This window comes from Mya arenaria, chromosome 7 (genome assembly GCF_026914265.1).
Source record: "Mya arenaria isolate MELC-2E11 chromosome 7, ASM2691426v1".
Taxonomy (NCBI): Eukaryota; Metazoa; Mollusca; class Bivalvia; order Myida; family Myidae; genus Mya; species Mya arenaria.
Window position 1 is genome coordinate 36251009 of NC_069128.1, and position 15116 is coordinate 36266124.

General features: G+C 32.2%; 1 protein-coding gene across 2 annotated transcripts; it reads right to left on the reverse strand.

The window, feature by feature from the left end:
- Nucleotides 1–10181: 10181 nt before the first annotated feature.
- LOC128241789 (phosphatidylethanolamine-binding protein 4-like) lies at nucleotides 10182–14645 on the reverse strand. 2 transcript variants are annotated; one of them, XM_052958873.1, is made up of 4 exons: nucleotides 14318–14645; nucleotides 13873–13966; nucleotides 11412–11457; nucleotides 10182–10673 (listed from the first exon to the last, which is right to left on the reverse strand). In XM_052958873.1, the coding sequence occupies exons 2-4, from the start codon at nucleotides 13948–13950 to the stop codon at nucleotides 10489–10491; spliced, it is 309 nt and encodes a 102-aa protein (XP_052814833.1). In that variant the 5' UTR covers nucleotides 13951–13966; nucleotides 14318–14645; the 3' UTR covers nucleotides 10182–10488. The 2 variants fall into 2 exon arrangements, with proteins under 2 accessions (XP_052814833.1, XP_052814832.1); XM_052958872.1 differs by lacking the exon at nucleotides 14318–14645 and having other exon boundaries at nucleotides 13873–14235.
- Nucleotides 14646–15116: the final 471 nt, after the last annotated feature.

The following is a 15116-nucleotide window of genomic DNA, read 5'->3' on the forward strand; positions in this document are numbered from 1 at the left end:
ATCTTGTTCCACAGCCATCTTTGGTCTTAAGGGAGCGTTTCCTTTTCTCTTCGAAGGCATTACTAGTCTAACAATGGTTTACCTCTTGTAAACACAGTGATGTTTACTGGTTGGAATCTTCAGAAGAAATGATGCAGTGATTTTTCTTGATATGATCACATTGAACTCGCCGGAAGTCGCAACAGTCTCGAGGACATGTCGACGGGGTACGTCCAAACTCACAACAACTCGAACGAATCTCGAGCAGATATCGTGATAATGTCCTCCTGAGTCGCTGCTGAACTCGTAGATTGTCGAGCGACTTAAAGACGCGGCGAGAAGCGACGATAAATGAAGAGTTTGAAACAACTCGCAACAACTCGTAGCCGAAAGTCGCCACAGTGTGACAGGGGCTTAACGAGACATTTCTCTGAGTGACTGAAGGACAATCGGACCTCCATTGCCATTTTCCTTCGAAAACAACCTCCGATGTATGCCGGTACATGAGTAGAAGTAGTTCGGAAACTAATAATAATAATTAATTGAAGTGAATTGTGTAACTTGTATATTTTAGTTCAAATTGATTCCCTGTGAAGTATATTATTGAATGAATATTTAATATTCTTAAGGTAAAGTCGTAAGGTTTCACTGAAAATTGACATTTCTTCGTGATCTACTTGCGGCGTAGTTGAATATAACAGTTCAAATACATCCGAGGTTGTTTCGACAGAAAATGGCCGATTTACTGAGGGAAAATGAGTTTATCTAATAATTTAAAGTGTTATTGTATTGTGAAAGTATTTCGCTAGTGTCGGGTTATGTCAGGTTATGTATGATAATCCAATTCTCAAATTGTGCGAACAGATACCATATTACTTAAGAGATTATGACAAGAACAGTAAAATATACTTAATAAATTTGTTACTTTGCATAAAAGTAATAAGCAGTACCTTAATCTAAATGAGAAACATTATGTTACATTCATGAAATGTTGGAAGGAATTTGTATTTTGTATTGTGAATGTAAAACACAAAAAATTATAGTCAATATTTTAAATGTGTATGTACAAACTAAGGTAGAAGCACAACAATCATGAACTGATAAAATATTTGTTCTGACACATTTCATTTGGTATATATAATTGCTACACAAATATGCTTTATTCAGAATAATGCAAATCGTGATCGTTTGATAGTAACTTTATTGCTGAAAAACAAAGATTAAAGAAGAAAAGAAATAAAACTATTAAACAGAATTGAGACGATTAAATGATGGATGTCCATGTGAATCCAAATGTAAAACTAGATCAGAGCTAAATATCACAAAAATACGCAAGGCGAACGTTAATCTCAATCTGAACTCATTTTAACCCTCAACCGCGTACTATGATTCAAACTCATGTCAGATTTTACTTTAAAAAATAAGTGTGTTCTCACAAAATGTGTGTGGACGACCCTTAAGCCTTCATTTTTAAAACCAAGATGTTCTAGAATACAATACATTTTTGTTCAAAAACAACGAGCTATACGCCATTATATGTTATGCTGTATTATTAGATTTTTTTCTTCTTTTTAACTTTGAGTTCTTCAAAGTCTGCAGATGACAAACGATATATTTATCGCAATTAGACATTACAAATTAAGCCCTTATAGATGCATACGTACCCAAACCTAACATAAGTTTTACAATAGATTATTCCAACTAATGCGAGCCTCTTAGAGGGGTTTTGTGTATTGATTTAAGAAAGAATAAAAGTAATTTGCCAGCATGTCTAATTTCTATAACGAGTGCATTTCGGACAATTTAATCTTATCTATTGATGAACTTATAATGCTCGTTGCGATCATTAAGATAATTTGTATTCACAAATATGTTATGATCCCCCGAATCTACATAGTTACATGTTTATCAAATATATTACCCGCTTTTTGTCATTATTATCAACGGAATGATTTTCGAGTATTGAATATATTTAGATTTCTGCATTCCTTTATGACGTTAATTGTGCAATACCAAGCTGTCTGTGTTTACACAAAAAGTCATATTGAAACAGGCACATTTAATTTAAAAGAGTTAATTACTTCCTTCAAACATACACATATTGTCTAGAAAACAGTGCAGCCTAACATATCGTGCTACTTTAATTATTGATAACAATAAAATTATTATAAGCTCACATTTTAGAATCATTTAGCCTAGGCAGTGAACATTCCACGTATACGTGTATTCTGGTTATGTCATATTTCTTCTTATTAAGGAGGTGTTACTCCCGTTATTTAGTGCGTATCAAGGAGAGCAAACGAATAGTAACACATTCTTATCTGAATAAAATAAAATATATACAGCATGGAAAAATAGCCAACAGTTAATTAGCCAACCAGCCCCTTGATATCTGGAGTAAAATTATTTCGGATATGTATTTATTTATATTCCATTATGAGACCAATAGATTTGGTGACTATCTTTGGATAAATATATGATTAGCTAGTAACATGTCCTATAATAACAACTCAATATGAAGTCCTTATACGAAGTAGACGCTCCACTCTTCCTTCAAAAAGTTATCTCCTACCTTTGCTAAAGTACAACCAATCCAAATACTGGAGATTACGTCACTCGCTGATTAAGGTGTCATGTTTGTATTTCAAATGTATTGCATTCATAAACTAGCCAATGACATTCATTTATCTTAGACTTATTTTGTCCATGCTTGTGAATTGTTATTAGCAACGCATGCTATAGCTTCTCTATTAATGTGTACCCATGTACGTCCTTTGGCAGTGTACTTTCTGCCTTCGAAACAGTGAAATAGCAAGGATGGATTTTGGACGTGTCTCTATTTTTCTGCTGGGCGTTATTTGCCTTATTCCGAGTTCTGGTAAGATTTTTTTTTTATTTCATAGTAATTCGTTTAGTATTTATGATTCTATGATGTTTGTTTATTATAGTACATAAATATTGTACAATAAATAATGTACATCAATAAAAAACATATTATTTATATATTTCAAATATTGTTCACTAAAATACTTTGTTATTGGAAAACTTCACAAAGTACATACCATAACATAATGTCATTTGCTTAGATGGCTTTTATAAATTATGTTCACATACACAATTACCTTTAAATGATCATCATTATCAATTGGATAGAAATAAAATACAAAATAAAAATTAAAATCAAGAAAAAAAACAGAAAGAAAAAGAGTTTTCGCGTGTGAAATAGTTATGCCGAAATATTGTTCTGTAATGGCCGGTAGTTATAAGGTTGACTACAGTAAGAAGGGTTATGTGTGAATTTATTCCCGTGTTTTGCTTTTTCACATATATTTCTTTCTGTATTATGTCGCATTGACATATGTTTGTTTCCGTAGATTGGTATCGCTTCTCTGTACTTTGAACGAAATATATTCATTAATATTTTTAAAGTGTTTTTATCGTGACTATCATATCTGAAGGTGATAATTTGACTTGCATATGTTTTCATTGATAAGAATTTAATCAGAAGTTAAAACTGATATGGATTTTCTTTCTTGGCATCGAAAATATACGTTTCTTGTCTTAATTATTCATTAAAATTCTTGTTATCTACCGTGTAATACTTTTGGATATTGATAACATAATTTCTTTATCATACTATATTTCTGGTCAATTTTAATCGTTGTAATTCATTGATCATTATAAAGTTATTTTATACTCTTTGTAGCAATTGTAAATTGTGCCAGCGCTTAGCGATATATTTTAATATTGACGTGCCAACAAAAAGAACAACTCAAGAATAGTTGTATATGTAATTGCAAGGTTGTGTAAAATTTATCTCCATTTATAATTGTTTGGCTTCAATTGTTACTGTTTGTTTTAGTCACAGTTTGAGGCACAACATTTTATAAGGTAACAACAATAGATTCAACAATATCATCATTCATGTACGGTAGTGTTTGTAACAATAATAATTTGAAACTATGTTTTCTGAATACAAAATCAAAGTTCATGTTTAAACATATTGAAATTCACGGAAACACCCAGTCATGATTATACACTTATTAAATAATATGATCGGAGGCTAAACGTTTATAGAGATCTTCTTCTTAGGCATCAAATCATGTATTTCTATGGGGTTGAACAATAACTTTTACTGTATACGGTGCAATACATTTGGAAACGTATAACCATAATTCCCCAGATATATTCGAAAAGAAGTTCAACTACTCTCATCGGATGTTTCGTTTTAACCATTATTTGTTAAAAGTACTTGTTCAAATAAGTGTAAATTTAAATTGTAAGCAACACGTTTCATTTTTTTTTCGAATTCTAGTTTTGCAAATCGGTTTGAGTTATTGACAGCTTATAACCTTCAAGAGAAGTTGATATATATCAAAATCTTGCATTTGAAGTCGGCCATATTGAAAAACGTAAGTTGCACGATTGGGACAGATTTGTTTTGTACTAAACCTATGCTTAATATCCTGTTGAAATGACTTTTGCTGAACCTTATTGAGACTTGTTTATAAAGTTATCTGAATATAATGACATTCTGCTTATCACTTGGAAGAAAATGATGATGTAAAAGACTTGTTTCACGACAAAACACTCAAACTGCCATTAGCCACATGGTTATATTAAAACACATAGCCTCACAAATGTTCATGTTGCAAAGAATTTTATATCTTTTGTGAATTAAAGACAATACAGCACGGTGAAGTGAACACAGTAGACAAGTGTCTTAGCGTATATACAAATATTAGCAATATAAAGCAATTTCAAAATACAAAAGGACGTTTTCTGTGAAGTCAAGCAGAAGCAATTAAAGTCAGTGATATAGACGATTTTAGTACAAGTGTGCCAAGCCAAACAATCAAACCTTTAGGTATGAACCTTATTTAGATGCAGAAGGCTAGGTCACAAAACCTGAACACATCACAAACAAACCACACATCATCATAACTGTATCAATATATGATAGGTTTCATATTGGAACGGTCATTGACTGATATGGACATTTTTGTCAAATTAATGCTTTCATTAATTCTGAACATGAGACAAATTGTTCAAAATGTTCGAATTACACTATTTAACAAATCAGATGGTAATATCAGAGCAAATAGTAATCAAACACGTGTTCGTAAATGGTACTAAGTAAATGGCTAACGAGAAGTCTACTCTTAGAGTAGTAAGTAATATATATAATATATAGGCAGTTGCTGAAAACTTAGCAGAAGGAACTCTTCTATTTACCGTGACAGCAACAGGAGCTGCGAATTACACATTGACGGGCAATGCTGGAGGAAAAGGGACAATCAATCCTACCACTGGTGCTCTTACAATAGCGAAGGGGCAATATATTGATTATGAAACCACTCCCTCACTACACTTCGTCGTCGTTTACGTTTAAGAAATAGACTAATGCCATTTTACTTTATTATCTGAGCTAAATCACAGTTGTTTGTCATTGTCCTATTAACATTTAAAAAAAGTAAATATTATACATGAATTGAAGAAATCATGAAAATTTCATACTATTGGATATAATACAGCAATAAATTTGAGATTTCAGTTATTTCATAAAAGCGACTACCAGATTGGTGATTTAAACCAAATTTTGTCAACTAGATAATTCAAATTTTTAGCATTACTAATCCGTTTAGGTAAGGCATGGCTAATAGTGTTAAACTAATACATATCATGTTTAAAATGTTAACATAGCATATCTTATGTCATGACAAGCAAGTTGGTATTTAATATGCGTCTGTCTAAATGTCATGTGTTATCCATAAACAGCTTTAATAAAACCAATTTTAGTATGTTGATGTTCAGAAGGTAAAGGTTGTGCATTACCGGCCTAAATAAAACAAGTGTACTTTGTTGATGATTAAATGCCAAGTGCTGTGCATGTTACAAGTGTAGTTTGTTGTTGTTCAAATGTCAAGTGTTAAGCATGACCGGCTTTAATAAAACAAGTGTAGTAGGCTGGTGTTCAAATGTCAAGTGCTATGCATGAGTGGCCTTACTAAAACTTGTGGTGTATGATTATGTTTAAATGTCAGTGTTAAGCATGACTGGCCTTAATAAAACGTGTGTCGTATGGTTATGTTCAAATGTCAAGTGTTAAGAAATACTGGCCTTAATAAAACTTGTGTAGTATGGTTATGTTCAAATGTCAAGTGTTAAGACATACTGCCCTTAATGAAACTTGTGTAGTATGGTTATGTTCAAATGTCAAGTGTTAATCTTGACTGGCCTTAATAAAACAATTGTTGTATGTTGATGTTCAAATGAAAAATGTTATGCATGACCAGCCTTGGCAATACAAGTGTAGTGTGCTGCTGATTAAATGTCAAGTGTTGTGCATGACAGGTCTTAATTAAACAAGTGCAGTGTATTGATGTTCAAATGTCATACTTAAGGAATGACCGACCTTGAAAAAACAAGAGTAGTATGCTGATGTCCAAATGTCATTTTTTAGCTTTACCGACCTTGAGAAAACAAATGTAGTTTAAATGTAAAGTTTTAAGCATGACCGGCGTGCTTGTAATTGGATAAGTAGTATAACAGCCGTAATGATTTTGTGTACTTATATGAAACAGGTATGCATATTAGTCGGAGCAAATCATTGTCATAATCGACTTAATGTTTCGAGACAACAATAGTCGTATTTCGTATTCCAATGAGATTAACGATATTTTTTTCTCATACAAAAACAACTAAACAGAATCAGAGTTAGTAATTGTGCATACAGTTAATTAAGTATTTTCATTCAAGAGTCATATACTCGTATTTTCGTATAGAATTAAACTTTTATAAAATGTATTTTTGTCCCTTCTGTTGCATTTTACTTTAGTACTAGAATGGTGTTCAATATTCAACTGAAGTTACTCTTACGGTCATACATCAATGATTTCATTCACTCTATCGGACATTTATTAATAACAAGTTATTCGATTAGCTACACCGTTTTTAGCTTATTTACTTATTTAAAACCAATATTGAATAGTAACCATGTTTATGTTATCAATTGCAAACGCAAGTGCGGCTTAGCTTACTGACATTATGCGTAGAAATTTTAGTTTAATTTGGAATACAAAATATTCGTCTAAAACATCGCCTTTTACAAAAAGATTCATTACGGTTGTTTAGTGTAAGTTTTGACAGAAATACGTTCTCAGCTGCGCTCTATTAAAATGCCAAAATTAAGTTTTCATTTTTGAAGGGCCTTCGTAATGGCATTTTGATTAAAGCTTGTCCGAAAACAATTGGTTACGCTTGTTGCTTTCTTACCATCAATGGGTGTGCCAGTCGTGTGAGCACCTTGTAGAACATAAACATGTTGTTACGCTTGTTCTAGTGTGATTATATACGATTTTGTTAAAAACAATCAAGGAATTGGTGTTATTATTGCTTAAAACACATCTTTATATATCTTGGTTGGTAATACAGTAAAATTTATTTCGACATTTGGAACATAGGTTATATACTGTTTATTCAAGTTTCGACTGTTTTGAAATACTATCACTCGACAATGATGTTAAATGTTTAATTTAATGTACAGAATGTATACCGATATGATCAATCGAGATTGTGCATGATTTTGTAGTAAGTTTTGATTTTTTTTTATGTGTCACTTGTCTAAATTCAAATAGGTATTCCTCTATGTCCATGAAGAGCTTTGTTTTACATGTTCCTGTGGGAGCTTATTCTCAAAGCCTTAAACCAATAGTCTTTGCCATATATTGACTGCTTTTTGTTTACAGATGGTAGCTAGTTAAATATTATAAAACACGATAAAGTGCGTCTTATTGGTTTTTTCTCATTTAGTTGATAACCGTCATGCGCCCTCAGACAAAATCTGAAAATCCTTTTGAATCATTTTTCAATGTTAACATTAAACAAATAATCGGAAAAACACTTTAAAAACTTGTCTTAAACAGAACACTATCTTGAGTATGGTTTCCAAAAATAAACTGGTTGATTTCTGTTTTAAATGAAATCTTACAGATATTTCATTCTTTACCTTATTTCATAAAGCTTTTATTATTAGTCATGATTGTGATAAATGTCTGGCAGTAAGTACTCTACACAGGGGCTGTTTCAATGGAAATCTTAGTTGATTAAGTCCTAATTGAAATTAACCGAGTGACATTATTGTGCTACTTTGTCATCTTAATACAGAACATAAAATACTAAATTGGACTACGCATCCTTTCTTAAAACGCCCCCTTGCTGTTTAAGTGTTTACACCAAAACGTTTTATCAATACACAGCTGCCATAAACCGAGACTGCTGTGTTTATGCTTTGAACGAATCTCCTGCTGCAGAAGGATTTCTTACTTTCACTAAATTTATCTGCACTTCAACTGTTTTGAAATACCGTTTCGTTTATCAAAGTAGTTTCTATTTGTAATGCGGATGAACTAGTCAAATACTCAAACGCTGATATTTGATCATGATGGCATTATTAGCATCAATCATAATTATAGGGAAATTAATGACATGTCAATAAAATGCTGAGTTTTTCGTCTGGACACCTTTTTGAGCATGTGTACCCGTAACGTATGCTTACATTTGTAATATGTTTATTCATTTAAAGACATGTATGTACAAACCAATATAGTTTTGGATATATTTGTAATAAATTCACTTGTTCCGTTTCGATCATATAATCGATTATTAATCGAAGTGGCTCGTCCGATTATTTTCGATGATCGATTATGACTTTGGTCCGATTTTCAATCCCTAATTCTAACATATGAAGCTTTCTTTAGGCATCTTTATGTAAATACATGATTTATATCACGTTTTCAATGCTATAGTTCATGAAGGACCTCTGTCATGGTTGGATGGATTCACAGATGATCGCAGAGGCGCGGCTATATCCGTTCAAAATGGACGTTACAAACAAAAGGCCGATTGTTTCGAACGTTGTTAAAGCAAACAACGTTGTAAACCTCTGCGTTGCTAACTTTTAGATCTGAATTGCCGTATAATTAAAATGGACTCAAATCTGATCTGCAGTGTTTCTTACAAGAGATACTTTGTTCAGCCGTGGTTCAATGAAATATGGAAAAAAATCACCTTTAAATACTAATTTCGATGTTGTTAACTTGAACAAAGTTCTGAACAATACCAAATATTTCAACCTTACGTAAGTAGCCATGTTAATTGTTGATTTCTCTGACAAGTAGATATAATATAAATCAAAGTATTACTCGATCAATTACATTTCTTAATATGTGTACCCCTGACATATCAAATATATATACTCACATAAAATATATAAAGCTAATTCTTTTGATAGAAGTTGTTTATGTTTGTCTTTAGTACATTTGTAGTTAAGAATGTATAGCAAAATATATATTACCATTTAAAAATTTAAAACAATACAGATGTACACATAAATACATCATCCTTTAACATGTGTTTTCATATGTTTATACAATATTAGTAGATATACCCTAAGTTCAATGCAGAAAAGGGTATAAATAAAGCAGATATTAAAAGTTGTTATTGTTGGTAACAGTGGCCTGCTTTGCCCTATATAAGTGAAGTCGTACTTTTGTATTTCTTTAATATGAACAGGCATTCGGCACATTTTCAATATAAGTTTTCAATATAAATGATATTTAGAGATAGAACAAATGGATATAATTTGGGTAAACGATCATGTATATATTCTGTCCAATTATCTGAAATAAAGCACGAAGTAGTTTCTGTATCGCCATACGCGCATTATCACTGAAAACCCGGAACAGTTTCAAGAAACCTCTTCAAGTGGTGAAAGAGGAGTCGAGACGAACGGACGAATGAAGGTTCATAAACCACTCGGTATGCCACCATATTTTGTTGTAGGGACATACAATGTTGTCTACCAATCAGTCAAAGGAGATTACTCTGAATAAGAATACTTCATTTCTTTTCATGAGTTGTCTTCCTTAGACTTTGGAACCATTCATTTCCTTAAATTGCTATGTTCAGCGCTATGACCTGTTCATGTTTAGATACTTAAACCAGAATATCATGGACGAGTGTTTCAACCAGAAAGATTTATTTAGATAAGTAGTAATTAAACGAATGCCACAATCTGTTAGTACAGGCTTCCGTAAGGCGTTATGAATAGTTTGCAGTGTTCTTTAAACGTCGAGTAAATAATAAACACGTGTTCCATATTCAGTTTTTGTATTATTATTGTAACATTACTACACAAAATTAAACACGCAGTAATAAATAAAATTTACCAACAAATGACGAAAATGAGTGTGTTTTTGTTTGTGTTTTCCTCTCTTCAGCTGGAACATATCCATGATTGAATACGTGTTCCACAGAGTAACGATCCAGCAATTACTGCCAAATTTATTTTCAAATGATCAATTAAAAGTGTTAATGTACATATTCTTATGTTGGCACTTATTACTAGGAATTACATACTACAGAGCGGATTTTTCTACTTTTATATTAGATCGTTGTATTTGAAAATAAACAAAGCTAAGACGTTATTGTTTGTCAACTCTCAAGGCACTAAGGTGGTACCCGGAACTGGAACACAGCGACCACCGAGCAAAGACTTGCACTGTTTACATTTACAAAATTTAGCAGTGAAAAATGGCCTCTGTGTTGGTCCGTGAGATGTACACCGGTTGTAGACTCGAACACGACCAGTTGGTATCTATGAATGCCGAAGGGCGTGTTAGGACCGTGGTAACCTGAAATGGGGAACAAACGACATGTTTTTTCGTTAGTTTGGTATAATTAATAATATTATCGTATCTTACTGACTTAAATATATTCCGATGTTAGGATAATCTACAAGTAGCCAACAACCAAGTAGAAACCATCGAATTTTAACAATAACTAGCAATCATAATGATATTGTATACGTTTTATGACGTAGGAAACGCGTGACGCTCAGTTTGTGTTTATTTGAATCACAAATTACGTCAGTATTGTATTCTTTTAAAAGAGAGGCCTCATTTAAAACAATTTATCTGAAAGGATGCAATATTAATACATTGTTATATATTATCTTTAAAACGTGTAAGAAATAAGCGCTTATTGAATAACAGTTTTTATCTATGAAAACAAAATAATATGTACAGTCGAAACTTGCTTAGTCGATGTCGTTCGTCCTCGGAAAATACTTCGAGATAACGAGCATTCGATATAACAAACATACAAAATGTTTTAATCTAAACTAAAAAGTCGGATTTTTCGATATAACTGGAACATCAAGATATAGCTGAGTTCGACATAACGAGTTTTGACTGTACTCGTGTACTTGTAAAGCATGCGACGCTGTAATTTTAACTTTTTCCAAAATTGGACGTAAACAGACAATTACATTATCCTTACTTCATAAGCGATTGATTGCATTTGTTTATGCAGCAAAAAAAAAGGGTTTGCGATCAATTTTTAAAAATTAGAATCGCATTATGTTTAAGTACCGATTAGCGTTGTTCCCTGGACGAGTCCACGTTTAAGGTTCTCTCCCTGTGGAAACAGAAAAATATAAATTTAAAACAAAATAAACATAAATGGGGTTCGGAACAAATTTTATGAAGGATTATTTATTTGAGATTTGTTTAAATTTCGTTTATATTTAATTGTAAAAGTCATTCGATAATCTTGTGACAAAACGTTCTGACAATCAACAATACCAGGAGGTATCTGTTTATCAAATTTTCGCGTTAGAAAAAAATAAAATCACTGCCAGGTGACTTAACTGATAATATATCGTTTAGTAACATCAATCATCACAAGGCTACAATAACGTGCTGATCATTGCGTATCAAACGTTGCAATCTTCAACATTTAACACATTTATAATTTGTTTTATGTCATATCTATATATTTCAAACTTCCATACTTAAATATGTAGATGGTAAAGGTTGCAGCTTGCAATATATATTAAAAACAACGTATCCATACTGTTTATCTGATATTTCCATATTTATGAAACATTTGTAAATACAATGAAACCGGCATAGAAATGTAAATTAAATGAACAAAAAATAAAAAAATAAATCATCGATTGTTCTTATCCCACTCAAAAAAACAAATGCTTTTGATGCATCTTGTTAGGAAGATGATTATGTGCACATCCAGGAAGTATGCCTAGTGCGATCTACGCCTGGTTGTTAGATCAACCATGTTTGCATCAATGCATCATTTGTAAGTCTATGCTTACAATGTATTTAATGGTTTAATTTGACTACTGGAGAGGGTCTACTTAAAGCAGAAAAAACTCGACGTCCTTTTCTCACTTATCTATTTTCACTAATTATATATAAGAGTTCAATTTTGCGATAAACAAAAAATAGAGCGGGCTATCTCGGCTCAGCGCTATATAATATGAATATCGTTGAACTTGAATTCTCACATAAAGTTAACCAAGTGTAAGTAGATTAATAAAACTTTTTGGGGGGTTTGTCGGTGAAATTGTCATAAAAGATTTACTTTTACAATATGCATGCAAATCTAATAAGTGAATATTGAAATATAAATACATATTCAGAAACATTGAATACAAATCTAAACTTGAATAAGCATATTCTCTATATAGAAATAAATAAACTATACCAACATGAAATTTTTAATAACCAAAATGTTTTTGAAAAAAATATCCTTTGCAAGTTAGTTTGATTACTTAGTTTTTGTCTGATTCCTTGATAATGACCTAGTGTTTCAGTCAAATGTTCATAATAATTCTAGAGTAAAAAAAAATGCTAAATATATACCTATGGCATGCGACTTATACAGTTTTACCAATCAACAAACATGTTAATGGTGAATTGATTGTTATAATGGCAAATTTGCCAAGATATAGATTTGATAATTATAAGAAATTACTTAATCAGTCTTACATCCCACATTCCCATAACGTACTGTTTTTATTAAATTCAATTAACTTTTACGTATTTGACGCGATACGGGGACAATCTTTGCACTTATACCATAACATTGACGACAGTATATGCAAAAGCTATGCCTATATCGAACAAATTCGGCCAATTTAAGATTACGTTGTTTTGATTGGCTACTAAACTCGCCAAATATAGCGTTTGAAAAATGGACTATTTTCATTGGCTGTCGGAATTGGTTTATATGAAAAATATGTTGGAAATTATTTTAATAAATAGCCATTTCGTTTCCCGTTTTTCCGACTGTTTTGAAAATTTTCAGGTTAGTTTAAAACCTAGTATTTGGAATTACTAGCCACTTTAATACTTCATCTAATTTGTACGGTTTGATATTACAGTTGTATTTAACCTGTTGGTAGAATTAACGATAATTATTTTTTGAAAACCTTCAAGACGCCCGAGGAAAGTTGAAAATGTTGAACTTTTGGCCAACGATTTACGAAATAAAGACGAAAAGGCATGCGTCCTTATATTGTAGAGTGCTTTATTCATAAGTATGCGCAATGTCACTAAAGGATGCATGCCAAAATCAGCAAAGTCAAGTCTAGAAAAGCAGACACCATCACTTAATAAGGGATAAATAAGCTTCAAAATAAACTTAAGGTAAGTTATTGATAGTTTTTTTTTTCACCAAAACTTCGTACCATACGTAATAGTTTATTAATAAAATACTTATTAATTAATTAATTTTAATAAAATACTTATTAATTAATTAATTTTACATTTTCCGAGTTATTTATCTACGGTCATTTGTTTTTTCCTTCGCCCTTTCAGGTTCAGGCAAATACAGCTTACCTTGGACAAATAACTGGGCTAGTATGAAATCACCTATTTAAAAAGATTATAATATTATTTACTATATGACTTTTATTCTGATGAAGGCGATATGTCGAAACGTTAACAATAAATTCACTTAACTTGTTAATGCGATTAATCATTATTATTGATGTTAAACGATTTGTCAGTATAAACAACGTTGACATACCGTTATGTCTGTAATTGCCCAGTGAAGGTAGAATGTAAGACTTTCCAGACTGTGGTTAGGAGCATCTGGGTCAACCATCAGTGTACGTCTTTCCCTGAGAAGGAGAGAACATGTATTAATATATAAATACAAAATGACAAAATACGTCTTTAATATGGTCAAACTAAACATTTATTTTGCATCAAGCGCATAAGTTTATTTTTAATCTATAGTTGTTGTATTGCATACCGACACCTTACCATACATGGCGTAATTATTGGAATCCCTGTTGGCTAAAAACACGTTGATCTTTAACTAAATTTAAACACACAGCTTAAAGTCTTCAAGTATAAGAAAGACTCGCTCGTTGGGCTCACGCCTAATGATGCAATGTGTTCTCAAGATAGTATTATTCCACAATGAAAAAATACGATTTAAAACACGACACTTGTAAAGGGAAGCCTACCGCCTCAGCTTGGTCAAATATCACTTCCGTTGGTTGAGAAGAAGTTTCCAATTTAGAAGACGTTTCGTCGCACAGAAAAAAATCATCACTGCCATAACGAACGTTAAGCAGAGTTGTTGGGGGTTCACAAATACTTCCCAATTCGTGTTTCAGTGTAGCTGCGTTAACATCACACAGTCCTGATGACGTAGAAGCACGTTCGTTATTTGCTCCTAACGCAGTGCCAACGAGTAGTCCGAGAACTAGAGCAGCAACGGACACCATGGCAGACATCACTACAGTACAAATGTACAAACAAGGGGTTATCTTACATCGTCACATTTGTGAATTAAAAAAAACAAAAAAACATTGTCCTTGTTACCTGTGTTAAATCACTTTATAATAACAATTTGCCAAACGTAATACCTCATATAATTCTGCATCCTTTCTGTAGATATGACTTAAACGAATCGTGTGTTTATTTGAACCTCGAAATGAATGCCGTTGAACATTGTGTCATCAGCTTTTCATTGACATACCATAATGTGTGCAGTTTATAGAAAGGCTGAGTCCACCAAAATCGTTACGCTATTTATAGAAGTGTTGAGTCCTCCGAAATCGTTACGCTATTTATAGAAAGGCTGAGTCCACCAAAATCGTTACGCCATTTAGGGAAAGGTTGAGTTCACCGAAATGTTAACGCTATTTATAGAACGGTTGAGTCCACCAAAATCGTTACGCCATTTAGGGAAAGGTTGTGTTCATCAAAATCGTTACGCTATTTAGGGAAAGGTTATGTTCATCAAAATTGTTATGCCAT

Bases quoted from the DNA above. Each gene is read 5' to 3' on its own strand.
- LOC128241789 (XM_052958872.1), bottom strand. From the start codon at position 14,043: ATGTTTAGTTTGACCATATTAAAGACGTATTTTGTCATTTTGTATTTA. The intron at 11,458-13,872 runs GTATGTCAACGT...CTGTTTCCACAG, and splicing joins GGGCAATTACAGACATAACG to GGAGAGAACCTTAAACGTGG. The intron at 10,674-11,411 runs GTACTTAAACAT...TCCCCATTTCAG, and splicing joins CCAGGGAACAACGCTAATCG to GTTACCACGGTCCTAACACG.